Here is a 21992-nt window from a genome sequence, read left to right as displayed (position 1 = left end):
GGTTGATTGACAATACAGACTCATGTGAATGGACAGAGCTAAGCTTGCAAAGAAAGAACAGGCAGTTTTCTGTTTGGATTTGCAAGAAGCAAGAGCTCTTGAGACTGTAGTTTGGTTCTGCTAGAAAATAAGTAACTCTCCCCAGAGGTGTGCTGGAGGCTGGAGAAATAGCAACCCATGTACCAGTATGTAAGTCTGTTGTTTGCCAATTGATTTTGAAAAGGAATTTATATCTATGAAGAGTTTTGCTTAAATAGGAACTAATAGAGACAACCTAGCAGTTAAGAATTATATCTGGTCATGTTTAAATATTTCAATTGATAAAGATTATGTTAATTTTTGTTGTTACAGTTAAACTGTCTTGTTAAATTTGTTTTGATAAAAGCTTCTTAGCAGGTCCATAGAATCACACCATAAGTGAAACACCTTATCCTCACACTAATGACAAAACCAAAGATAGTTGGGGTCTAGTCTAAACCCATAATGTACCTTGGAGTTTCTGATCTGGTCCCTAGCACCTCCAGTATTACCAATTACAGCCTAATACAGTTAGTTGCATTCTCTTATGTATAAAAAAGGAGGAGGGTATTCTAAGTGAGATCTTTAAAATGATAAAAGGATTTGACAGGGTAGTTAAAGAAACAATTTCCCCTACTGGAGAAACCCGAACAAGGGGGCACAATAATAAAATTACAGTTTGGTCATTTCTTAACACAAAAGGCAGTCTAAATCTGGACTCTCTTTACAAAAGGATGTGAATGCTGGGACAATTGGAGCTTTCAAGACTGAGATAGATATGTAGAAAAAAAGAGTAAGAAAATATATTTAAGGAACAAATCAGTCACAAGCTAATTGAATGGTGAAGCAGGCTTGAGGGATTGAATAGCCTTCCTTGTTTCTGTGTTCTCATTGTGAAAGGCTCAATCACCAATATCCTCTCAAATAGATGCAAAGGAAGGAGAGCTATCCAGTTCTAGAGATTACTTGCCAATGAGCCAAATTGAGGTTTGGAGTTCAAGCAAGTTAAAATAAATGAATGTTCAACTTTCAGTTCCCATCTTGACCAAACTACCCAACTCAAACACTTTTAAGGATTAGTATCCAAGGAAGTTTGACATTTTTAAACCCACAGAGAACTTAGATTCTAACACTGAATTGCTTAACTACAAATGATAATATACTTGTGATAATGGGGAGCATGGAATAATTGTTCGAAATAATTGTAGGAAAATTGGTTTCTAAAAACATTAGGAAAACTCAGTGGCACAGAGTCAAGAAACTTTCCAAAGTGGGTGTGCAAAGTTGGGCAATCTCCTGGCTCACCTCACTTGCCTTGGAGAACAAGTGTTCCAAATGGCAGAATCTTTATTCAAGGGGTGGGGGGACTCCGGGAACCCAACATATCCCTATGTCACTTATAGCCCCTAATTGCATAAACCAACTATTAATTCCTCAACTCACCCCAAGACCCCTTATGACCCCAATGCCAACATATAAGCAACACATGAATTTTTGCCCTTACATCCTCCATACCAACTCATCCAGTGTTCACTATAGACAAACCACAGCAGCAATGCTGAGGTTAAATAAGTTATAAATATTTATTACAGGCTTCACTATATAAAAAAAGACACTATCATTCATGAAAGCTCAGTATATTTAAATGCCCTCAAATATTAAATCCTCTATTAAATCAAATACTTATATTCATAACCCCACATCAAAGAGACCTGATCATTTAATAACTTCTTCGAGCTCTTCATCGAACTGAATTTACAGCTCTCCACTGTGATAAGCATCAACAGGAAAGAATTGAAAGTACACCTTATTGAATTACATTAACTTCATATTAACTTTTTAAATTCCTGCCTAACTTCCAAATTTGTAATCTTTACTTTTGTTCATGAGATATAATTTTCTTTTACAGAATGAAATGTGAAAAAAATTTGTTTCCAAAATACTTATCATACCTTTCAGGCATATCGCAAAAGGTTTCACATGACATGAATTACTTTAAAATGCAATCAATGATTGTTATTTGAAAAATGAGGCTGCTATTTTGTGCAAACAAGATTATGCAATCAGCAATGAAATATATGACTTGGTAAATTGTTTTTGATGATGCTGGCTGAGGGAAGAATGTTTGTAAGGTGAGGAATGTTGGCCAAAGCAGGCCTCATATGTTTGAGAAACTGATCAGAGTATCCAAGGGATGTGAGGCAATCTTTCTAAAAATAGTGGGCAATTAGAAGATTGGGAAAGATTTAAAAACAACAAAGAATGACTAAGAAAGCAATAAAGAAAGGAAAGATAGAGTAAGAAGCTAAACTAGCTCTAAACATAAAAAATGATAGTAAAGTTTGTACAGATATATAAAGAAGAGGAGACTGGCTAGAGTGAATGTTGGACCCTTGGAGGACGAGAGGGGGGATTTAGCAGTGGGCGACGAGAAAATGGCTGAGGCTTTGAATAAGATTTTCATGTCGGTCTTCACAGAGGAGGACACAAATAGCTTGCTGAATATTAAAGATAGAAGGATGGTAGGAGATGAGGTCCTTAATGCAATTGCTGTCACTAGAGAGATAGTGCTTAATAGACTAACGGGACTGAAGGTAGACAAGTCCCTGGGACCGGATGGAATGCATCCCAGGGTTCTGAAAGAAATGGCAGAGGTGATAGTGGATGCCTTAGTAATCATTTATCAAAATTCGCTGGACTCTGGGGAAATGCCGGAAGATTGGAAAATGGCTAATGTTACGCCACTGTTTAAAAAAGGTGGCAGACAAAAGGCAGGGAATTATAGGCTGGTTAGTTTAACATCCATAGTTGGAAAAATGCTAGAATCTGTCAAAGAAGAAATAGCGAGACACCTAGAAAAGAACGGTTTGATCAGGCAGATGCAGCACGGATTTGTGAAGGGAAAGTCGTGTTTAACAAATTTATTGGATTTCTATGAGGATGTGACTAGTGTGATAGACAGAGGGGAACTGGTGGATGTGGTGTTTTTAGATTTCCAAAAGGCGTTTGATAAGGTGTCTCACAAAAGGTTGCTGCAAAATGTTAGGGTGCAGAGTTGGGGATAAGGTAGAGTGGGTAAAGGATTGGTTGTCTAATAGGAAGCAGAGAGTTGGAATCAATGGGTGCTATTCTGATTGGCAGTTGGTGACTAGTCGAGTGCCGCAGGGATCGGTGCTGGGGCCTCAACTGTTTATCGTTTACGTAGATGATCTGGAGGAGGGGGCTGAGTGTAGGATAACGAAATCTGCTGATGACACAAAGATGAGCGGAAAAGCAAATTGCGTGGAAGGCGCAGGAAGTCTGTAGAGAGATCTGGATAGGCTGAGTGAGTGGGTGAGGACCTGGCAGATGGAGTGTAATGTTAGCAAATGTGAGGTTATTCACTTTGGTAGAAATAATAGTAGGAGGGATTATTATTTAAAGGGTGAAAAGCTGCAGCCTGCTATGGTGCAAAGGGACCTGGGGGTCCTTGTGCATGAATTGCAAAAACCCAGTCTGCAGGTGATCAAGAAGGCGAATGGAATGTTGGCCTTTATAGCGAGGGAGATAGAATATAAAAGTAGGAGGTCTTGCTGCAACTATACAGGGTACTGGTGAGGCCGCAGCTGGAGTACTGTGTGCAGTTTTGGTCACTGGACTTGCGGAAGGATATATTGGCCTTGGAGGGAGTGCAGAGGAGGGTCACTAGGCTGATACCGGAGATGAGGGGGTTGGACTATGAAGAGAGACTAAATAGACCGGGTCTGTACTCGTTGGAGTTTAGAAGGATGAGGGGGGATCTTATGGAGACGTATAAGATAACGAAGGAGATGGATAGGGTAGAGGTAGAGAGATTCTTCCCGCTTAGAAAGGGTAGCAGGACTAGAGGGCACAGCCTCAAAATAACGGGGGGCAGGGGGGTGCAGTTTAGATCGGAGTTGAGGAAAAACTTCTTCACTCAAAGGGTGGTGAGTCTCTGGAATTCTCTGTCCATTGAAGTGGTGGAGGCTACCTCACTGAATATATTTAAGTCACGGGTAGATAGGTTTCTGATAGACAAGTAAATTAAGGGTTTATGGGGAGAAAGCGGGAAAGTGGAGCTGATCCACTTCAGATCAGCCATGATCTTATTGAATGGCGGGGCAGGCTCGAAGGGCTAGGTGGCCTTCTCCTGCTCCTATTTCTTATGTTCTTATGTTCTTTCGATAACCTGCCTGCTGTACGTGAGGTCGATCAGTGAATTGTTTCTGAGAAATTCTCATGTCAGTTTAATTCAAGAAACTCCTTGGATAATCAAAATTTTGGAGAAACATAGATCGCACAAAGGTAAATTGAGAAATCACTTAACTGTTTTGAGCAGGGGGTCTACCAAAAACATAATACATGACAGGGACATAATTCAAAAAGGTTTAATGGCCAAACAGTACAATAAAAAATAGGTTGAGTATTTCTGCTTTATGGAAAGGTAATGCAATCAAGAGTATGGGCTAGAGTCTACAGACAATAAAAAAAATATAAAATGCATTTACACCGCAACACACCACATGCTCGCTACAACTCTTACCAACTTTTACAGATGCACCATAGAAAGCATTCTTTCTGGTTGTATCATATCATGGTATGGCTGCTGCTCTGTCCAAGACCACATGGAACTACAAGAGGGTTGTGAACGAAGCCCAGTCCATCACTCAAACCAGCCTTCCATCCATTGAAACTGTCTATACTTCCCGCTGCCTTGGAAAAGCAGCCAGCATAATCAAGGACCCCACATACCCCTGACATACTTTCTTTCACCTTTTTCCATTGAGAAATATGAAGACATGGACCAACCAACTCAAAAACAGCTTCTTCCCTGCTGCCATCAGACTTTTGAATGGACCCATCTCACACTAAGTTGATTTTTCTCTATACCCTAGCTATGACTGTAACACTACATTCTGTACTCTCTCATTTCCTTTCCTATTTATGGTATGCCTTGTCTGTATACTGCACAAGAAATAATACTTTTCACTGTATACTAATACATCTGACAATGATAAATCAAATCAAAACATGTCACGAAAACTCTCGATAAGATTTTTAACAAATCACTTAGGTGCTAAAGAATCATCAAGGTAGGCAAGTTGGGGTCTTGAGTTGAAAAGTCACTTTAGCTCACACAATAAGCTCTCTTGATAAAGGAGTTGCCACACTCTTAGGAAAGCTTACCTACAGGATTGTTACCCAGATGATTGTCACTTAAGTTGTCTGTTAACGAGCTTGCATGGCATGTTGGTGGATCATTCAAACGTGCTTTCCTAATATCAACCAACTGACTGGAAATAAACTAATTGTTGCTGAGGATTCTGAGTGCCACTTAAAACATTATGAGCTTCTGCTGTTGAGTTGCTGCTGGGAGTTTGAAGAGGACTTTAGATCCTCACCAAAAAATGTTGCTATGGGCACACCACCACCATTATAAGAACTTCAGTAGATCAAGCTAATTTTATGTATTTTAATAAATATAAATATTAATAGGCTCCCCCCACCTCACTTCTGCTATATATTCACCCCTAGCCATATCAACAGAGTGAAATAATACTTGTACCACTTGACATTGCAAATGATTTGTGTCCATTTTATCATGTTAGAATAATGGAGTCATAAAGCAATACAACATAGAAACAGGCCCTTTGGCCCAACCAGTCCATGCCGACCATGGTGCGCTCCTAGCTAGTCCCAATTGTCTGTATTTGAACTTTCCCATTGAATCCTTTCCCATCCATGTACTTATCTAAATGTTTTTTAAATGTTGTTATTGATGCTTCCTCAACCACTTCCTCTGGCAGCTCATTCCATATTCCTTAGTTAAGAACGATATTGAATTTGAATCATCTATTTGAATATTTCAATTTAGATTGTTCAATGTCAGAGCTGTTCATAGATCCAGAGTATCATCACTCATGAGTAAATAGGCCGCTATTTGTCAGGCTTCTCCACTTGATGCTTTGGAAGGTCTACATTACTTTCTGGTATTCTGACGCTTTACCAATATACAATCAAATCATACTGCAACTTGGGGAAAACTGATCAGTTACATGTATTTAAGAGTATGGTTTTCTTTCCCATTTATAGTTGCAATTTATTATCACAAAATGCCTACAGTGCAGAAGGAGGCCATTTGGCACGTCAAGGCTGCAACAACCACAATCCCACCCCATTTTCCCACATATTTACCCTACTAGTCCCCTTGACATCAAGGGGTAATTTAACATAGCCAATCCATCTAACCTGCACATCTTTGGACTGTGGGAGGAAATCCGAGCACCCAGAGGAAGCCCACACAGACACGGGGAGAATGTCCAAACTTCGCACAGACAAAAACCCAAGCCAGGAATCAAACCCGGGTCCCTAGCACTGTGAGGCAGCAGTGCTAACCACTGTGTCACTGTGCTGCCTCTCAATGTCACTAATCCTTGACTAATTCCATGAGCTAATTTATATTATTATAAATTATAAATAAATTATGCTATGCTATTTTTGATCATGCAATTTCTGGTTCTGTAAAAGGCACAGTAAAGCAATAGGTGAGTCAGCAGAAAGATTAAAGATTATCATTTGAAAACAGGAGAAATCTGTCTTCACTGGTCACTTTTTTATGATGGCTGCAAAGGACAGCAGACCACAACAGAGCCAGATTACAGTCTCATCTTTTGTATCCCTTGATTCCTGATCTGGCACGTGGTTCATGTTCCATCCTAAAATTCATCACTGATCTAATGCAATGTATGACAGCTGCTTTTTTCCAGTGTTCCTAAGGGAGCATAAGATAGGAACAGAAACTGTCAGGTAAGGGCACAAATGAAAAGTGGAGCTTGTTCAAGGAATAAATACAGCATGTCCTTGATAGGTATGTCTCTGAGAGACAGAGGGGAAATGGGTAAGTGAGGGAACCATGGTTCGCAAAGGAGGTTGAATGTCTTGTCAACAGGAAAAAGGAAACGTGTGTAAGGATGAGAAAACAAGGTTCAGTAGGGTCACTTGAGAGTTACTCATCGAGAGGAATGAGTTAAAGGAGACCTAGGAGGGGGCATGAGAAGTCCTTGGTGGGTCAGATCAAGGAAAACCCTTTTTACTCTTATGCGAGAAATGAAAGAATGATCAGGATGAGGTTAGGGCTGGTCAAGGATAGTAGTGGGAACTTGTGCATGGAGTTAAAAGAGATAGATGAGGCATTGAATGAATACTTTTCTTCTGTATTCACTAAGGAAAGGGGCCACGTTTTTTGAGGATGAGAGTGTGATACAGACTGATAGGATGGAGGAGGTATATGTTCTGAAGGAAGGTGTATTAGTAATTTTGGAAAACCTGAGGGTCAATAAGTCCCCTGGGGCAGATGGGATAGATTCTAGGATACTTTCGGAGGCAAAGGATGAGATTGAGGAGCCTTTAGCTTTGATCTTTGGGTCCTCACTGTCCACGGGGATTGTGCCAGATGACTGGAGAGTGGCTAATGTTGTTCCTCTTTTCAAGAAAGGAAATAGGAATGACCCTGGTAATTATAGGCCAGTTAGTCTTACTTCGGTGGTTGGTAAGTTAATGGACAATGTCCTGAGGAATAGGATTTATGACCATGTGGAAAGATGCAGCTTAATCCTGGATAATCAGCATGGATTTGTGAGGGGTAAGTCTTGCCTTACAAATTTGATTGAACTCTTTGGGGGGCTAACTAAGTGTGTAGATGAAGGTACAGCAGTTGACATATACATGGATTTTAGTAAGGTGTTTGATAAGGTTCCCCATGGTTGGCTCATGAAGAAAGTAAGGAGGTGTGGGATAGAAGGAAATTTGGCTGATTGGATAAGTAACTGGCCATCTCATAGAAGACAGAGAGTGATGGTGGAGGGAAAATTTTCAGACTGGAGGCCAGTTACTAACAGTGTACCACAGGGATCAGTGCTGGGGTCCTCTGCTATTTGTGATTTTTACCAATGACTTGGAAGAGGAGGCTGAAGGGTGGGTTAGTAAATTTGCTGATGGCACCAAGATTGGTGGAGTAGTGGATGAGGTGAGGGCTCTTGTATGCTGCAAAGACATTGATAAGATGCAGAGCTGGGCCAAAGAGCGGCAGATGGAGTTTAACCCTGATAAGTGCAAGGTGATTAATTTTGGTAGGACAAACTTGAGTGTGGATTACAGGGTCAACTGCACGGTTCTGAGGAATGTGGAGAAACAGAGATCTTGGGGTTCATATCCACAACTCTCTGAAGGTTGCCACTCAAATGGATAGAGCTGTGAAGAAGGCTTATAGTATGTTAGCGTTTATTAATGGGGGGGTTGAGTTTAAGAGCTGTGGGGTTATGCTGCAACTATACATGACCTTGGTGAGACCACATTTGGAAATAGTGTGTGCTGTTCTGTTCACTTCACTTAAAAAGGATGTGGAAACATTGGAGAGAGTTCAGAGGAGATTTGCGAAGATGCTGCCTGGTTTGCAGGGTAGGTCTTATGAGGAAAGCGTGAGGGAGCTGGGGCTTTTCTCTTTACAGTGGAGGAGGATGAGAGGTGACTTAATAGAAGTTTATAAGATGATGAGGGGGATAGATAGAGTGGACGTGCAGAGACTATTCCCTTGGGTGGATGTTACTAGGGGGCATAACTATAAGGTTCATGGTGGGAGATACAGGAGGGATGTCCGAGGTAGGTTCTTTACTCAGAGTGGTTGGGATGTGGAATGCACTGCCTGCTGTGATAGTGGAGTTGGACAGTTTAGGAACTTTCAAGCGGTTATTGGATAGGCACATAGAGCACAACAGAATGACGGGGAGTGGGATAGCTTGATCTTGGGTTCAGACAAAGCTCGGCACAACAGAGGGCTGAAGGGCCTATAATGTTCTATGTTCTATATTCTGCCTGAAATCCATAATCAATATTAACAATGCACCAAGTTATCACTTACTCACATTAGTAGCTAAAGCAGAGGATTCTGTGATACTAGTCGACTTACAGTCCAAAATACGAAGCCTACTCATGAGATGGCACTGATCAGAGTATTGGGTCATAGGAATAAATTGTAGAATTCCTGATTTTCCAGCCTTTAAAGCTGCACGTTCAGCAATTCTTTCAAAAAAAGTCGAACAATTGTTTTTTTACCCCTGAATTGATCTTAGTTTCAAAGAAAAATGAAATATTCTTCTGCTCCCAATGAAGTTCTTTATAAACTAATATTTCAGTTGTTTATGTTGCACTTCTGTTATAGTAAAATGGCCAATTTCCCCAATATTTCTCAGACTTAACTCCAAAATTACATGTTTATTCTAAGGAGAGATCAAATCATATTTAAATAATGTCTTAATATAGGAAGACACTCTTTGCACCGTCACAGGAGCAGAACTGACACTAAGCCAAAGAAACGGATGTGCGGAAAAGTGATCTAAAGCTTGATCATAGAGGTAGATTTAGAGGTAAACCCACTGGTTTATATGCATCCATGTATTCTAAAAAAACTAGTGAAAAGATAATGGAGTCACATTTTCATATATTCCATATTTGGTTCGAAAAATGTGTAATGCTAGAGAACTAATGAATAGCTAATCCATATTTAAGAAGGGAGAGAGACCTGTCCAGAGAATTGTATCAATCAGCCTATTTGCAACATAGAACCAAGGGCCCTTCGGCCCTTGATGTTGCGCTGACCAGTGGAACCAATCTAATGACCCTCTAACCTAATCTATTCCAATATTATCCATATGCCTATCCACTGACCATTTGAACGCCCTTAAAGTTGGTGAGTCCACAACTGCTGCAGGCAGGGCATTCCATGCCCTTACTACCCTCTGAGCAAAGAACCTACCTCTGACATCGTCCTATTATTACCACCCCTCAATTTAAAGCTATGTCCCCTCGTGTTAGCCATCACCATCTGAGGAAAAGGCTCTCACTGTCCACCCTATCTAATTCTCAAACAGGAAATATAGTGCAATCCCACAAAGGGGAAATTAGAAAACACATACAAAAGCCAAAAATGCAATAATGGGTCATCAACATGGATTTCAAAAGGGAAAACCCCACTTGATTAATCTCAATGAATTCTTAGAAAGGTAGCAGAGAAAGAGACAGACTAGGGCAGGGTAATATAGTAGATATGTTGGCCCGGAATTTATAGTGTCCTCACCAAGTGTGCTTTGGGTGGGGGGCACCAAAAATATGATCGGTGGGTACCCTCTGACTTCCCATCATCCAACCATTGTCTGATAATACAATGGGATAGATAAGGCATCAACTAGCTTGCCCACCCTGAGGCCTATTGAGGCCCTTAAACACCTAATGAAATGGCAGTGTAGGGCCTCAATTTGCCTCTACTGTCATAACATCATCGAATCATAAAATCCCCAGTGTGCAGGAGGCCTTTTGGCTCATTAAGTCTGCACCGACCGTCCAACAGAGTATCCTACCCAGGTCCAAGCCCCACAATCCTATGCAGTTACCACAGCTAATCCGCCTAAACTACATTTCTAGGGACACTAAGGGGCAATTATCATGGTCAATCCAGTGAAGCTGCACATTTTCAGATTGTGGGAAGAAACAGGAGGGAACCCACTCAGACATGGGGAACAGTACAAACTCAATACAGACAGTCACCCAATCAAGCCCCAGTCCCTGGTGTTGTGAGGCAACAGTGCTTTCACTGTGTCACTATGCCACCAATGTCTAAGGCAATGGAAGGCAGGCAAGAGTGGAAGGGCATTTATTTCATCAAATTGAGTGAAAGAGCAGGACGGAAAGTGGGGTAGGTGGAGAGGACATGATGGTTGTTAGTAGGATCCAAGCTAGTTGGTGAAGTTAAAACCAAAATTTTTTTTACAGCTCTCCTCCCACATATCTAGTGTGCCAGCCATCCCGAGTACTTAATTAAACAAAGATAAAGCTAGTGCAAGGATGGCAGGAGACTCCAGTGGAGCATACATGCTGGCATTGGTTGAATGGCTTATTCCTTTGCAATACATTTTATGTATTTCTATGAAATTTTATGACAGGTGTTAAAAAAGCTGAAAGATTGAGAGGCATACAGGTTTTAGCTGGGAATTCTAGTCAGTAGTTTAGGGAGCTGAAGGAGTGACAATGGAAGAGTAGGTAGAAATGTGGCTTAATTCAAAGTAACTTAGTCAATGCACAGAATATTCTCTTTTTGATATATTTTTAAAACCAAAATTTGATGAGAATGTGCATGTAAATATAGAGCGACATTTGAAATATTAGCTTCACTGGGAAAGAGTACTTTCACTTCCGTACTGTTGTTTATGCTCTTTTGAATAATGCATTGAAAAGCTGCTTGGTGAATATCTAGAAAACGTCTTTGTACTTTACTCTCACATGCTTTGTTTGAAAAACTGTTTAGTTTATTTAACATGATCGATTGCTGTGCTGCTCAAATCAATCACATAAGTTAGAATGTAGTTTAACTCAATTTTACTTTGACATTTGCAATTTTCTCAGAGCACATTATGATGGTTATCATCAAATCTCAACATTTAAGAAATAATGAGAAAGGGGAATATGTGCCAATGAATAAGGGTAATGTGTACCAAGGGTCACATACTGTCAGATCCCAGCGTTAGATTTACAACTCAAAAGGTTTTCCAACCCATACTCACTTATTGTGCAGCCAGACAATTTTAGGCTTGGGGTTCCCCTCAGCTCTGCAGGTAAAGTAGACAGTATTTCCTAAGGTTACATCCACATCCTGGGGTTCGGAAGTGATGCGTGGTCTCTCTGAAGAAAAGGAAATTTGCATTACACACATAATTAAATGGAATACATATCCAGAATAAAAATATTTAATTCTTATGCATTCAAAGATTCTGGCTCTTCGGGGTCATGTTACTGTTAGCAATAGTCAACAGCACTATTTGTGACTCATCTTGTTTGCTTATTTTCTAATGGACTAAGTAAATGAGCCTTGGTTTAACCATTCATTCTTAACCCATCAAAATATGTTAAGCCTATCATTGTGTTGTTATAAATAGGAAGTTTGTAAGATTGTTATATTTTTGGACTGTCTCTTTAAATTAAGATAAAATTAAGTAGTGAAGATAGTCATAAGACCAGTTCTAAATTCTGCCTGACAACAAGCCTAGATGGCTTGTTGCTATGGGAACAAGAGGGGCTCAAATCAAGAGGCTTGCTGAGAAGGTGCAAGATGTTCACACCTGTGGACAATTATAAGACTGTGATTGTTGGTAAATTGTTAGTTTCCATGTCTCACAGTGAAGTATTAGGAACGTTAGGTTTTAAAAGTGGTAATAGCTTAAACTGTTTGTTTAATTCCATAGAATGGAGTTGGAGCCTAAAGGATAGCCAATTGGTCCTTTATCCTGAATACAAAACCCAAGTGATTCACATTGCTATAGAGATGGATTTTGAGAGGAAAAGTCCAAATCTAACTATTTTAGTATCAGGTTACAGGGTTTCCTAAGATATTACTGAACATAAAGACCCAAGCGAGTCTGCAAAAACATGAGCTGGAGAAAGAGAGAAAGAGAGAGAGAGATTAGGGAAACAGAGGGAGCCAGTCCTGCACCTGAGGCAGAAAAAAAATGCTGACTCAATAGCTCACCATGCAGAACATTGAAGAGACTGTGTTACTGAGGATTTAAAAGAGGCTAGAAGATTCACCAAGCTTGGGCCACAGAGCAAGGATCTCAGTGTAACCTTCACAGTGAAGTTAGGTCTGGGACTAGATGTTATTTGGCGCGGAAAGGAAAAAGGTAGACAGGCCATCAAGAGCATAGAACAACTTTGGATCTTCTTGTGAAGATAATTAAATCATGTTTCTCTGAAGAATATAAGATTCTTAAGGAAGGGCAGGATGTTCCAAACATTTGAGTAACAGATGAAGCTAGTCAATGCATGCTTTTACTATGCAGTAGCAACACAAGTGTTATTTAACACTATAGGATTTTGCTGTCAAACCAAAAAGAAGTTCTGATTATCAGACAAATAAATAACATGGTATATGAGTTTCAGTGCTGATGTAGATTATACATCCCAATAACTGGCAGCTCACATCAAACAGTAGTCTGTCAGCTGTTCATAACAGGCAAAGCACAGATTGTATCCAACTAGACTTTTGCAAATATCAAAACATAGGCCTGAATTTTTCAGATGGCAGAGGCTCAACTCTAGCCATCTGGAGAGTTGATAAGGAACTGACTTCAACAGGCTAGCTTCCATTTTATGCTCAAATGAACATTAATTAGGAGCAGGTGGGGCTTCCAGCTGTACTTGGAAAGAAGTCCCTCCTTTGGAGAGCTGTCAGCCAATCAGATTGGCTAACAGCTTTCCATCCCATCTTGATGGGCTGAATGCCCTACTTCCACATTGTAGGGATTCTATGAAATGCACGCCTGAGTATATGTTTCCCTTCAAGGAATACATTAAAGTATTGCACTTATCAAAGATGTTTAGTCCTTCCAAACACCTAAAAATTAAGTTTAATGGAAATGCACACATAAAATTTCTTCCTTATATCATGTTACATATTGTAACATGAAACAGGGAATAGGATATTTACCTTAAGAGCAGCAAGGGTGGGTTTCCCCACCCCAACAAAAGATCATGTCTGAGTTGGGGCTGGAGACCCTGCATTTCAAAAGAGACAATCTTCCATCATTGTCCCATTGGAGCACATAAGCACACAAATGCCAAAGATGTGCAGGTTAGGTTAATTGGTCGTGCAAAATTGCCCCTTAGCATCAGGGGTCCAGCAAGGTAAATGCAGTGGGGGGTGTTGCATGGATAGGGCCTGCGTAAGGTTGTTGTCAATGTGGGCTTGATGGGCTGAATGGCATCCTTACATACTGTAAGGATTCTATGATCCTATGAAATGCATGCCTGAGTATATGTTTCCCTTCAAGGAATACATAAAAGTATTGTAACTATCGAAGATGTTTTGTCCTTCCAAACACCTAAAAATTAAGTTTCAAGGAAATTCACACATAAAATTTCTTCCTTATATCATGTTATATATTATAACATGAAACAGAGAATAGGATATTTACCTACATTCAAATACCAGACCTTCTTTAATATAGACATTAGCCTCTTAAAATAGTGGATAAATGAATGCCATACAAAGACAAGTATTCACCCATTAATATCAGAAAAGGTTTTTTCTATCATAGTGTTAAACAGAGGTAAAAGGCTCAATACTAACTTGGGTTTTGAGTGAGTTAAAATTTTGCCTAACACTTCAAAACATTGAAGTAATTCAAAAAGATCTGAGAAAAAAGTTCCTATGAAGTGCAACCCAACATCAATGACATTCAAGTAATTTAAATAACATTAATGTTTTAATGAGTTGGGTTTTATTTCTTATTAATTCATTTCTTTCTTCCACATGCACTGTTGTAACCAATAAAAGATGTAATTTAGCACTGATGTGTAACAGAGATTGTCTATAATGCTAATAAAGCTCACCACAGTTAAACTCCTCTGTTGTTACAGAGGCAACTGATCTTCCCTGTAATTTCCTGGGATACTCGCATGTTGCAGCAGCTTGAGTGTTGCTGCTTTGGGCATAGCTCTTTAGTAATTCTCCCAGCCACATTAACTGACAGTCACACACCAGGCCATTGGAGTCCAAGCGGCTGTAATCATGCAAAAATAAGGACAATATTAGTCTATCTTGCAGAATTTTGTAATAAAATTGTTTCCATTATGCAATTAACACTGATTTTCTTTTTTTATTTTCCAACAATATTACCCCTTTTTCCATTCTCCGAAAGGTCCATGGGGACCCTTAATTATCTAGTACCACACTAAGGACTCTTTTTGTGTGATTATGGACAATGAGGGGTCTCAGGCTATATGCCATTGTGCCATCACAGCCAAGCCCAATCCTAAATTCACCTGATCTCGTATGTACATTTCCAACAGGGACAATTGTATAGTGATTGGGATTGGTAACTCTGGCTCCAATTTTTCCCTTCCCTAAGTTAGGTTAACTTGAATTCTTCGACCATTTGTTCACTGAGGTTCGTTAACATGGTACCGTGCAGGGATCAAATCTAGGAGCTTTCTGGTCAGCACTTCATTTATGTTAACTCATTAATTCTGAGTTTCTTTCCTATCACAAATACAGAAAACAAACTATCCCTACATGATGATTTCAAGCTTTACCTAAGGATAAGAAAAGGATGAAAAACGGAAGGACCAACAAAAGAGTTAAACTCATCACATATAGGATATTTATTTTGTAAAAGAACTGCATCCTGTGGAGGAAGGCAGATTTTGGTATGAACATGATTAAACTGTTGAAAGGGCCAATTGAAGCTATTGGAAAATAATTCTTTGGGTTAAGCTTGTAATTGATCTAAGTATCAGCAAAGGCCAGATAAGCTAATTGGCCTCTTTTACAAGAACACAACACACAAGAAATAGAATCAGGAGTACATAAGAACATAAGGACATAAGAAATAGGAGCAGGAGTAGGCCATCTGGCCCTTCGAGCCTGCCCCGCCATTCAATAAGATCATGGCTGATCTGTCGTGGCTCAGTTCCACTTTCCCGCCCTCTCCCCATAACCCTTAATCCCCTCTCTTATCAAAAACCCATCAACCCGCTTCTTGAAAATATTTAGCGAGGCAGCCTCCACCACTTCAACGGGTAGAGAATTCCAGAGTTTCACCACCCTTTGAGTGAAGAAGTTCCTCCTCAACTCCGTTCTAAACCGCCCCCCTTTTATCTTGAGGCTGTGCCCCCTAGTTCTACTGTCCTTTTTGAGAGGGAAGAGTCTCTCCACCTCTATCCTATCCATCCCATTCATCATCTTATACGTCTCAATGAGATCTCCCCTCATTCTTCTAAACTCCGAGTACAAGCCTAGTTTATTCAGCCTCTCCTCATAGCTCAACCCCCTCAACTCCAGTATCAGCCTAGTAAACCTCCTCTGCACTCCCTCCAAGGCCAAAATATCTTTGCGCAGGTGCGGCGCCCAAAACTGCACACAGTACTCCAGCTGCGGCCTCTCAAACCTGCCCCACCATTCAATATGATCATGATTGATCCATGCCGGCCTCAACTCCTTTTCTGTGCCATTTTCCCATAGCTTTCTATTCCCCGATTTATCAAATATTTATCCATCTCCATTTTGAATACTTCTAATGATCCAGCCTTGGTCATCTTTGGGGCAGAGAATTCCACAGATTCACCACCCTCTGTGAGAAGAAATTTCTACACACTTCAGTCTTAAATGACCAGCCCTTTATCTTGTAGCTATGTCTCCTTGTTCGAGATTCTTGTGCTAGCGAAAACATCTCACCATCTACCCTGTAAAGTCCCCTCAGGATCTTATATGTTCAAATAAGGTCACCCCTCACTCATCTACACTTCAAGGGTTATAGACCCAGACTATTTAGTCTGTTTTGATAGGATAGCCCTCTCATCCCAGAATTAGTCTGGGTGGCATGGTGGCACAGTAGTTAGTACTGCTGCTTCATAGCTTCAGGGACCCGAGTTCGATTCTTGGCTGAGGGCACTGTCTATGTGGAGCCTACATATTCTCCCCACGTCTGCATGGGTTTCCTCCGAGTGCTCCAGTTTCCTCCCAGAGTCCAAATATGTGTGAGTTAGGTTGATTGGCCATGCTAAATTGCCCCTGGGTGTCCCAGGATGCTTGGATTAATGGGGTAAGTACGAGGGGTTACAGTGATAGGGCCTGAGTGGGATTGTTGTTGGTGCAGGCTTGATGGGCTGACTGGCCTCCTTCTGCACTGTCGGGATTCTATGAATCTCCTTCAGAGTGGCTTCAATGTTACTATATCTATTTTTTAAGTAAGAGGATCAAAAGTGCATGAGGTATTCCAGATAAGACCCCACCAATACCCTGTAGAATTGCAACAAAATCTTCCTGAATTAAACTCCAATCCCTTTGCAATAGAAGGCAAAATTTGCTTTCCTAACTACTTGTTGGACCTGCCTGCTCACTTTTTGTGATTCATGAGCTAGAATACCTAAATTCTTCTGCATTTCACTCACCTACAGTCTCTCTCCATTTAGATAATAATCTGCCCTTTGATTATTCCTACCAAAGTGAATGACCTCACACTTCCCCACATTAAATTCCATTTGTCAGGTTTTCGCCCAGTCACCCAATCTATCTATATCTCTTTGGAGAATCATAGTATCCTCATCACAACCTGCCCTTACACCTATCTTTGTATCCTCAGCAAATTTGGAAACCTTACATTCTGTTTCTTCCTCCACATCATTAATGTAAATCGTGAACAATTGCAGACTAAGAACTGATCCTTACGGCACTCCACTAGTTATATCTTTCCACTCTGAAAAGGATCCATTTATTCCAACTCTTTGTTTTCAATCTGACAGCCAGTTTTCAATCCATATTAACACACCTCTTCCAATTGCATGTGCTTTTATTTTATACACCAACTTCTAATGTGGCTCTTTGTCAAACCTTTTATAAATCTAAATACACTGTATCTCCAGGTTCCCTTCTATCTACTCTCCCTGTTACACCTTCAAAGAATCCAAGAAAATATGTCAAATATGATTTACCTTTCATAAAACCATGTTGCATTAGTTTGATTATATTCAGCTTTCCTAAATGATTAGCTATTTCCTCTTTAATTGTTGACTCCAGCATCTTGCTAATAATAGATATTAAACTAACTGGCAAAGAGTTCCTTGCCTTCTGCCTTTCTCCCTTTTTGAACAAGAGAGTCACTTTGGCCGTTTTCCAGAAATCTTAATCCCTTGTGATTGGGATTATTATAATTTCTACCATGTTATTTGAAATCAGCCCATTTGACATTTTAGGAATATTTGCAATGTTGTCCACAGTGAAGACTGATGCAATAATATTATTTAGCATATCCACCATTTCTTTGTTTGCTGTTATCAATTCACTAACCTCGTTCAGTAGAGGTCTCACATTTTCCGTAACCACCCACTTCTAATATATGTATATTAGAAACCCTTGCTGTTTGTTTTTAAGATGAACTAAGCTAAGCTCAGATACAGGTCAATAGATGAGCAGTGGCAGATATTCAAACAACTGGTCCAAAATGTTCAGCAGGAATTTATCCCATTAAAAAAGAGGGATTCTACAAGAAAGAGCAAAATCAATCGTTAACACAGAAAGTCAAGAATAATGTTAAATTAAAAGATTGGCTATACAAACTGGCAAGGGAAAGTGGTAGACCAGAGGGCTGGGAAGTTCTTAGGATCCAGCACCAAAGTCTAAAAATCTCATAAGAAGGGAGAAAATGAATTTTAAGAGAAAATTTGCCAGTTTGTATACCCTACCTTTTAATTTAACATTATTCTTGACTTCCTGTATAAACCATTGATTTTGCTCTTTCTTGTAGGATCCCTCCTTTTTATTGGGATAAATTCCTGCTGAACATTTTAGACCAGCTGATTGAATATCTGCTCATCGACTGATCTATATCTGAGCTTAGCTTAGTTCACCTTAGACAACTCCTCCCTCGTACTATTACAATTGCCCTTAATTAAGTTGAAGAAGCTGGTTATAGATCTATGGTGTTCATCCTAAAACTTTACTTGGAATTTTATCATATTGTGGTCACCACCTCCTAGGGATCCTTAACCACAAGATTCCTTATTAATCCTTCTTCATTCCACAAAAGCAGATCTAAAATAGCCCATTCCCGGGTAGGTTCTTCAACACACTGTTCTAAAAAGCAATCCCTGATGTACTCCGCAAATTCTTCTTTTGCATTACCCTTGCCGTTTGGTTTGTCCAATAAATATACAGATTAAAATCTCCCATGATAATTGCAGTTTCCTTCAAACATGCCCTTGATACTTCCCCATTTATGCTCTGACTTCTTGGGAGATCATATGTTGGGGGTGCATAGGCTACTCCCACCTTTGTCTTTCTTTCCCTGTTATTCATGATTTCCAAAACTGACTCTACATCACTATCCCCTACATTTGTGTCATGATTCAATAACTGCTCTGAAACATTCCTTGATTAAGAATGCTACCCCACCTCCTTTGCTCTTTGACCTGTTGTTTCTTCCATGCTGTAAATTCTATGTAACCCTATGTGTTCAGGACAATATCTTAAGAAAGGCTGCTGATAAACTATGGTTGTTAAACTTAAATTGACATGGGTCACAATAAAAATGAGGCTATTGTCCCTCAATGTTTGCAATGTATAGAGAGCACAACAACTTCAGACATTGAGCAGATGTGTTAGTAATTGAAAATATCCAAAAGTTGCTCTCTGAGTTTTATCACTCTACCATTAGCTTCCCAAGGACTTCTCTTTGCTTTTAGATCACAAGTAGCATACACTGAAGGCCTTGAAGTTGTTACATTTGTGCAATAGATATGAATTAAGTGCACCACTAATACTTAAGGCTATTAATTTGTAGCTGCAGCAAAAGCATCTTTTTAACAATGTGTCAAATGTTAATTACTTTGAATCACAATTTCTAGCTCTTAAATTAACCAATACAATGGTGGAGTCCCAGTCATTCATGTTTGGAATTTTTTACAGAAGATTTTTTAAAATGTTAAATTTAAATATCAACTTTTTCTTTCTTTTCCTTTCAGTCCTTTTCTTTCCTTTTAATCTAACATTTATTTTCTTCTCTTTATTTCTCTGTCTTTAGTATCTTAGAATCTCTGCAGTGCAGAAGGCCATTTGGCTCACCAAACCTGCACCAACAACAATCCCATCCAGGTGTTATCTCCACATATTTACCCTGCTAATCTCCCTGGCACTAAAGGGCAATTTAGCATGGCCAATCTACAAAACCTGCACATCTTTGGACTGTGGAAGGTAGCCCTAACACTTGGAGGAAACCCACACAGACATGGGGAGAATGTACAAACTCCATACAGACAATCACTGAAGACCAGAATTGAACACAGGTCCCTGGCACTATGATGCAGCTGTGCTAACCACTGTGCTACCGTACTGCTCAACTTGAAATTAAATTTGACTACTTTAATTCACCTTCCTCCTTAGTCTTTCCTCTTGTTTGTTTCCCAGTCTGGTTATGGATGTATCCTGTTGAATCAGGTCCCACATTGCTGTTTTCCTCACTGTACTGGTATCAGTTCACATTTTCAACAATCTTGTGAGTAAATATCTTTGAGCTGAAAGTTTCAGGGGGAACTAACTAATGCCAGAAACTGTTCAGTATCCTTCTCCAGTAAAATCTAACCCAATGCAATGTAAGAAAACTGCTGATAAAACCAATAAACTGATGATTTCCTAAAAAATGATATTACCTGCACTTAGATAGCAAATCAGCAATTCAAACATCTCAAAGCACTTATATAATATGTGATTCAATTAGGTAAATTGCGAGAACAGCACACAAAGCCAGACCAATGTTGAACAAATAGCAAAATTCTGCAGCACTTACAGTCGTTTTAATGAATTGAGATGTGAGAAGGTTCCAGCAGGAATTCTTGATATTTTGTTATTGTGTAAGAATCTGAAAATTAACAAGACAAGTTAATAACAAAAGAATCAGGTTTTGTATCTAGTTACCTCATTTTTTTTATCATCAACATATCCAATAATTAAATTTCTGTAAAAGTATCTGCATGGCTCACTGTTTCCATTAGTTTCGCTATAACCTCACAATAATGCACTGACTAATCAAAATTGCCAGTCTGGAAAGAAGATGGTTAGTTTCATCTTATCCCTTATCTGTCAAGGGATTTAGTGACAACATAGATTGCAGTGGGCTTTGAGTACACAATCTAATCTGCCAGTCTTGGTGAATCAAGAGTTTCCAAGAGTTTAATGTACATCTTCTGATATATCAATTCAAAATATATTGAGGTTCTACCATTCTCTGATCAAGTGCCAACTTTGTTGATTTGGTAACACTCACCTCAAAAATCATGAATTCAAGTCCCACTCCAGAACCTCTTTTTTAAGTTCATTCAAAGGTTGTGGGCTTCGCTGGCTAGGCCAGCATTCATTGACCATTGAGAAGGTGCTGATGAGCTGCCTTCTTCAACTGCTACAGTCTTGAGCACATAATCTACATTGACATTTTAGTGTGCTGTATTGTCAGAGTTACTATGCTTCGAAGGAGATGTTAACCAAATCTCTATTTACCTGTCCTGAGCGACAGCAAACATTCTATAGTCTGTGCAAAGAGCAGATATTACCCTAGTGTCCTTGCCAACAGAAACAAAAATGGGATAGATTGTAATATGTGGGTGCCCTATTTGTCTACTTAACAAAAATGACTGTACTTCAAATTCACTATTTGTATAGCATTTTGGAATATTTCTGAGGTGCAAATAGAGGTTCTAAATAAATGAAAGTTCTTTCTGTCAGCATGATATGTATGTGATCTGACAAGCTCCTACACGCTGTCTGGTCTCTGGTGTTTGCTTTCTGATCTGAAGATTAGTGTGCGTTCTTTACAGACAAATGTTTGGTATCTGATCTGAAACACACTCCTGTTGGTACCTGATTTGGAGTACAGTATATCAAGTCTGATTTGAGAGATGAATTGGGGGACATCTTCAAAGTTAGGTCAAATTGCCAATGATCCCATTGACCTCTGCAAGATTATTGTCATTGGTGATAGATTAATGCAAGTTGTTGTATTCTGATTTTTGTTAATCAAGTAGGGAGGCCACAATCATAGAGATTCCACTTTTTGGCCGTTGAATGAAGAACATCTAGCTCTCATGGTAAATATGTATCCTTTTAACCTAGTACTATTGTAGGGAACATAATATGCCTAAACGTCCTGTGGTAAAACAATGCCTCTATTTGCTTAGACTATAAGACTGTTAGACATAGGAGAAGAATTAGGCCTCTCGGCCAATCAAGTCTGCTCCGCCATTCAATCATGGCTGATATTTTTCTCATCCCCATTCTCCTGCCATTTCCCCATAACCCCTAATCCCCTTATTAATCAAGAACCTATCTATCTCTGTCTTAAAGACACTCAATGACCTGGCCTCCACAGCCTTCTGTGGCAAAG

General features: G+C 39.6%; 1 protein-coding gene across 1 annotated transcript in view; it reads right to left on the bottom strand.

Annotated features, from left to right (window-relative positions):
* The window catches only part of LOC145347031 (peroxidasin homolog), a 403231-nt gene that overhangs the window by 154780 nt on the left and 226459 nt on the right, over positions 1-21992 (bottom strand). The window contains exons 6-8 of the mRNA XM_080194932.1: positions 20403-20474; positions 14455-14624; positions 11631-11748 (exon numbers count right to left, since the gene is read on the bottom strand). Of these exons, the coding sequence (XP_080051058.1) occupies positions 11631-11748; positions 14455-14624; positions 20403-20474 (360 nt within the window). The remainder of the gene's footprint in view (positions 1-11630; positions 11749-14454; positions 14625-20402; positions 20475-21992) is intronic.

The sequence above is a fragment of the Carcharhinus amblyrhynchos genome, chromosome 8, assembly GCF_965287045.1.
Source record: "Carcharhinus amblyrhynchos chromosome 8, sCarAmb.v2.hapA, whole genome shotgun sequence".
In the NCBI taxonomy this organism is placed as follows: Eukaryota; Metazoa; Chordata; class Chondrichthyes; order Carcharhiniformes; family Carcharhinidae; genus Carcharhinus; species Carcharhinus amblyrhynchos.
Note: the sequence above shows the minus strand (reverse complement) of the source record. Positions and strands in the feature narration are given on the sequence as shown.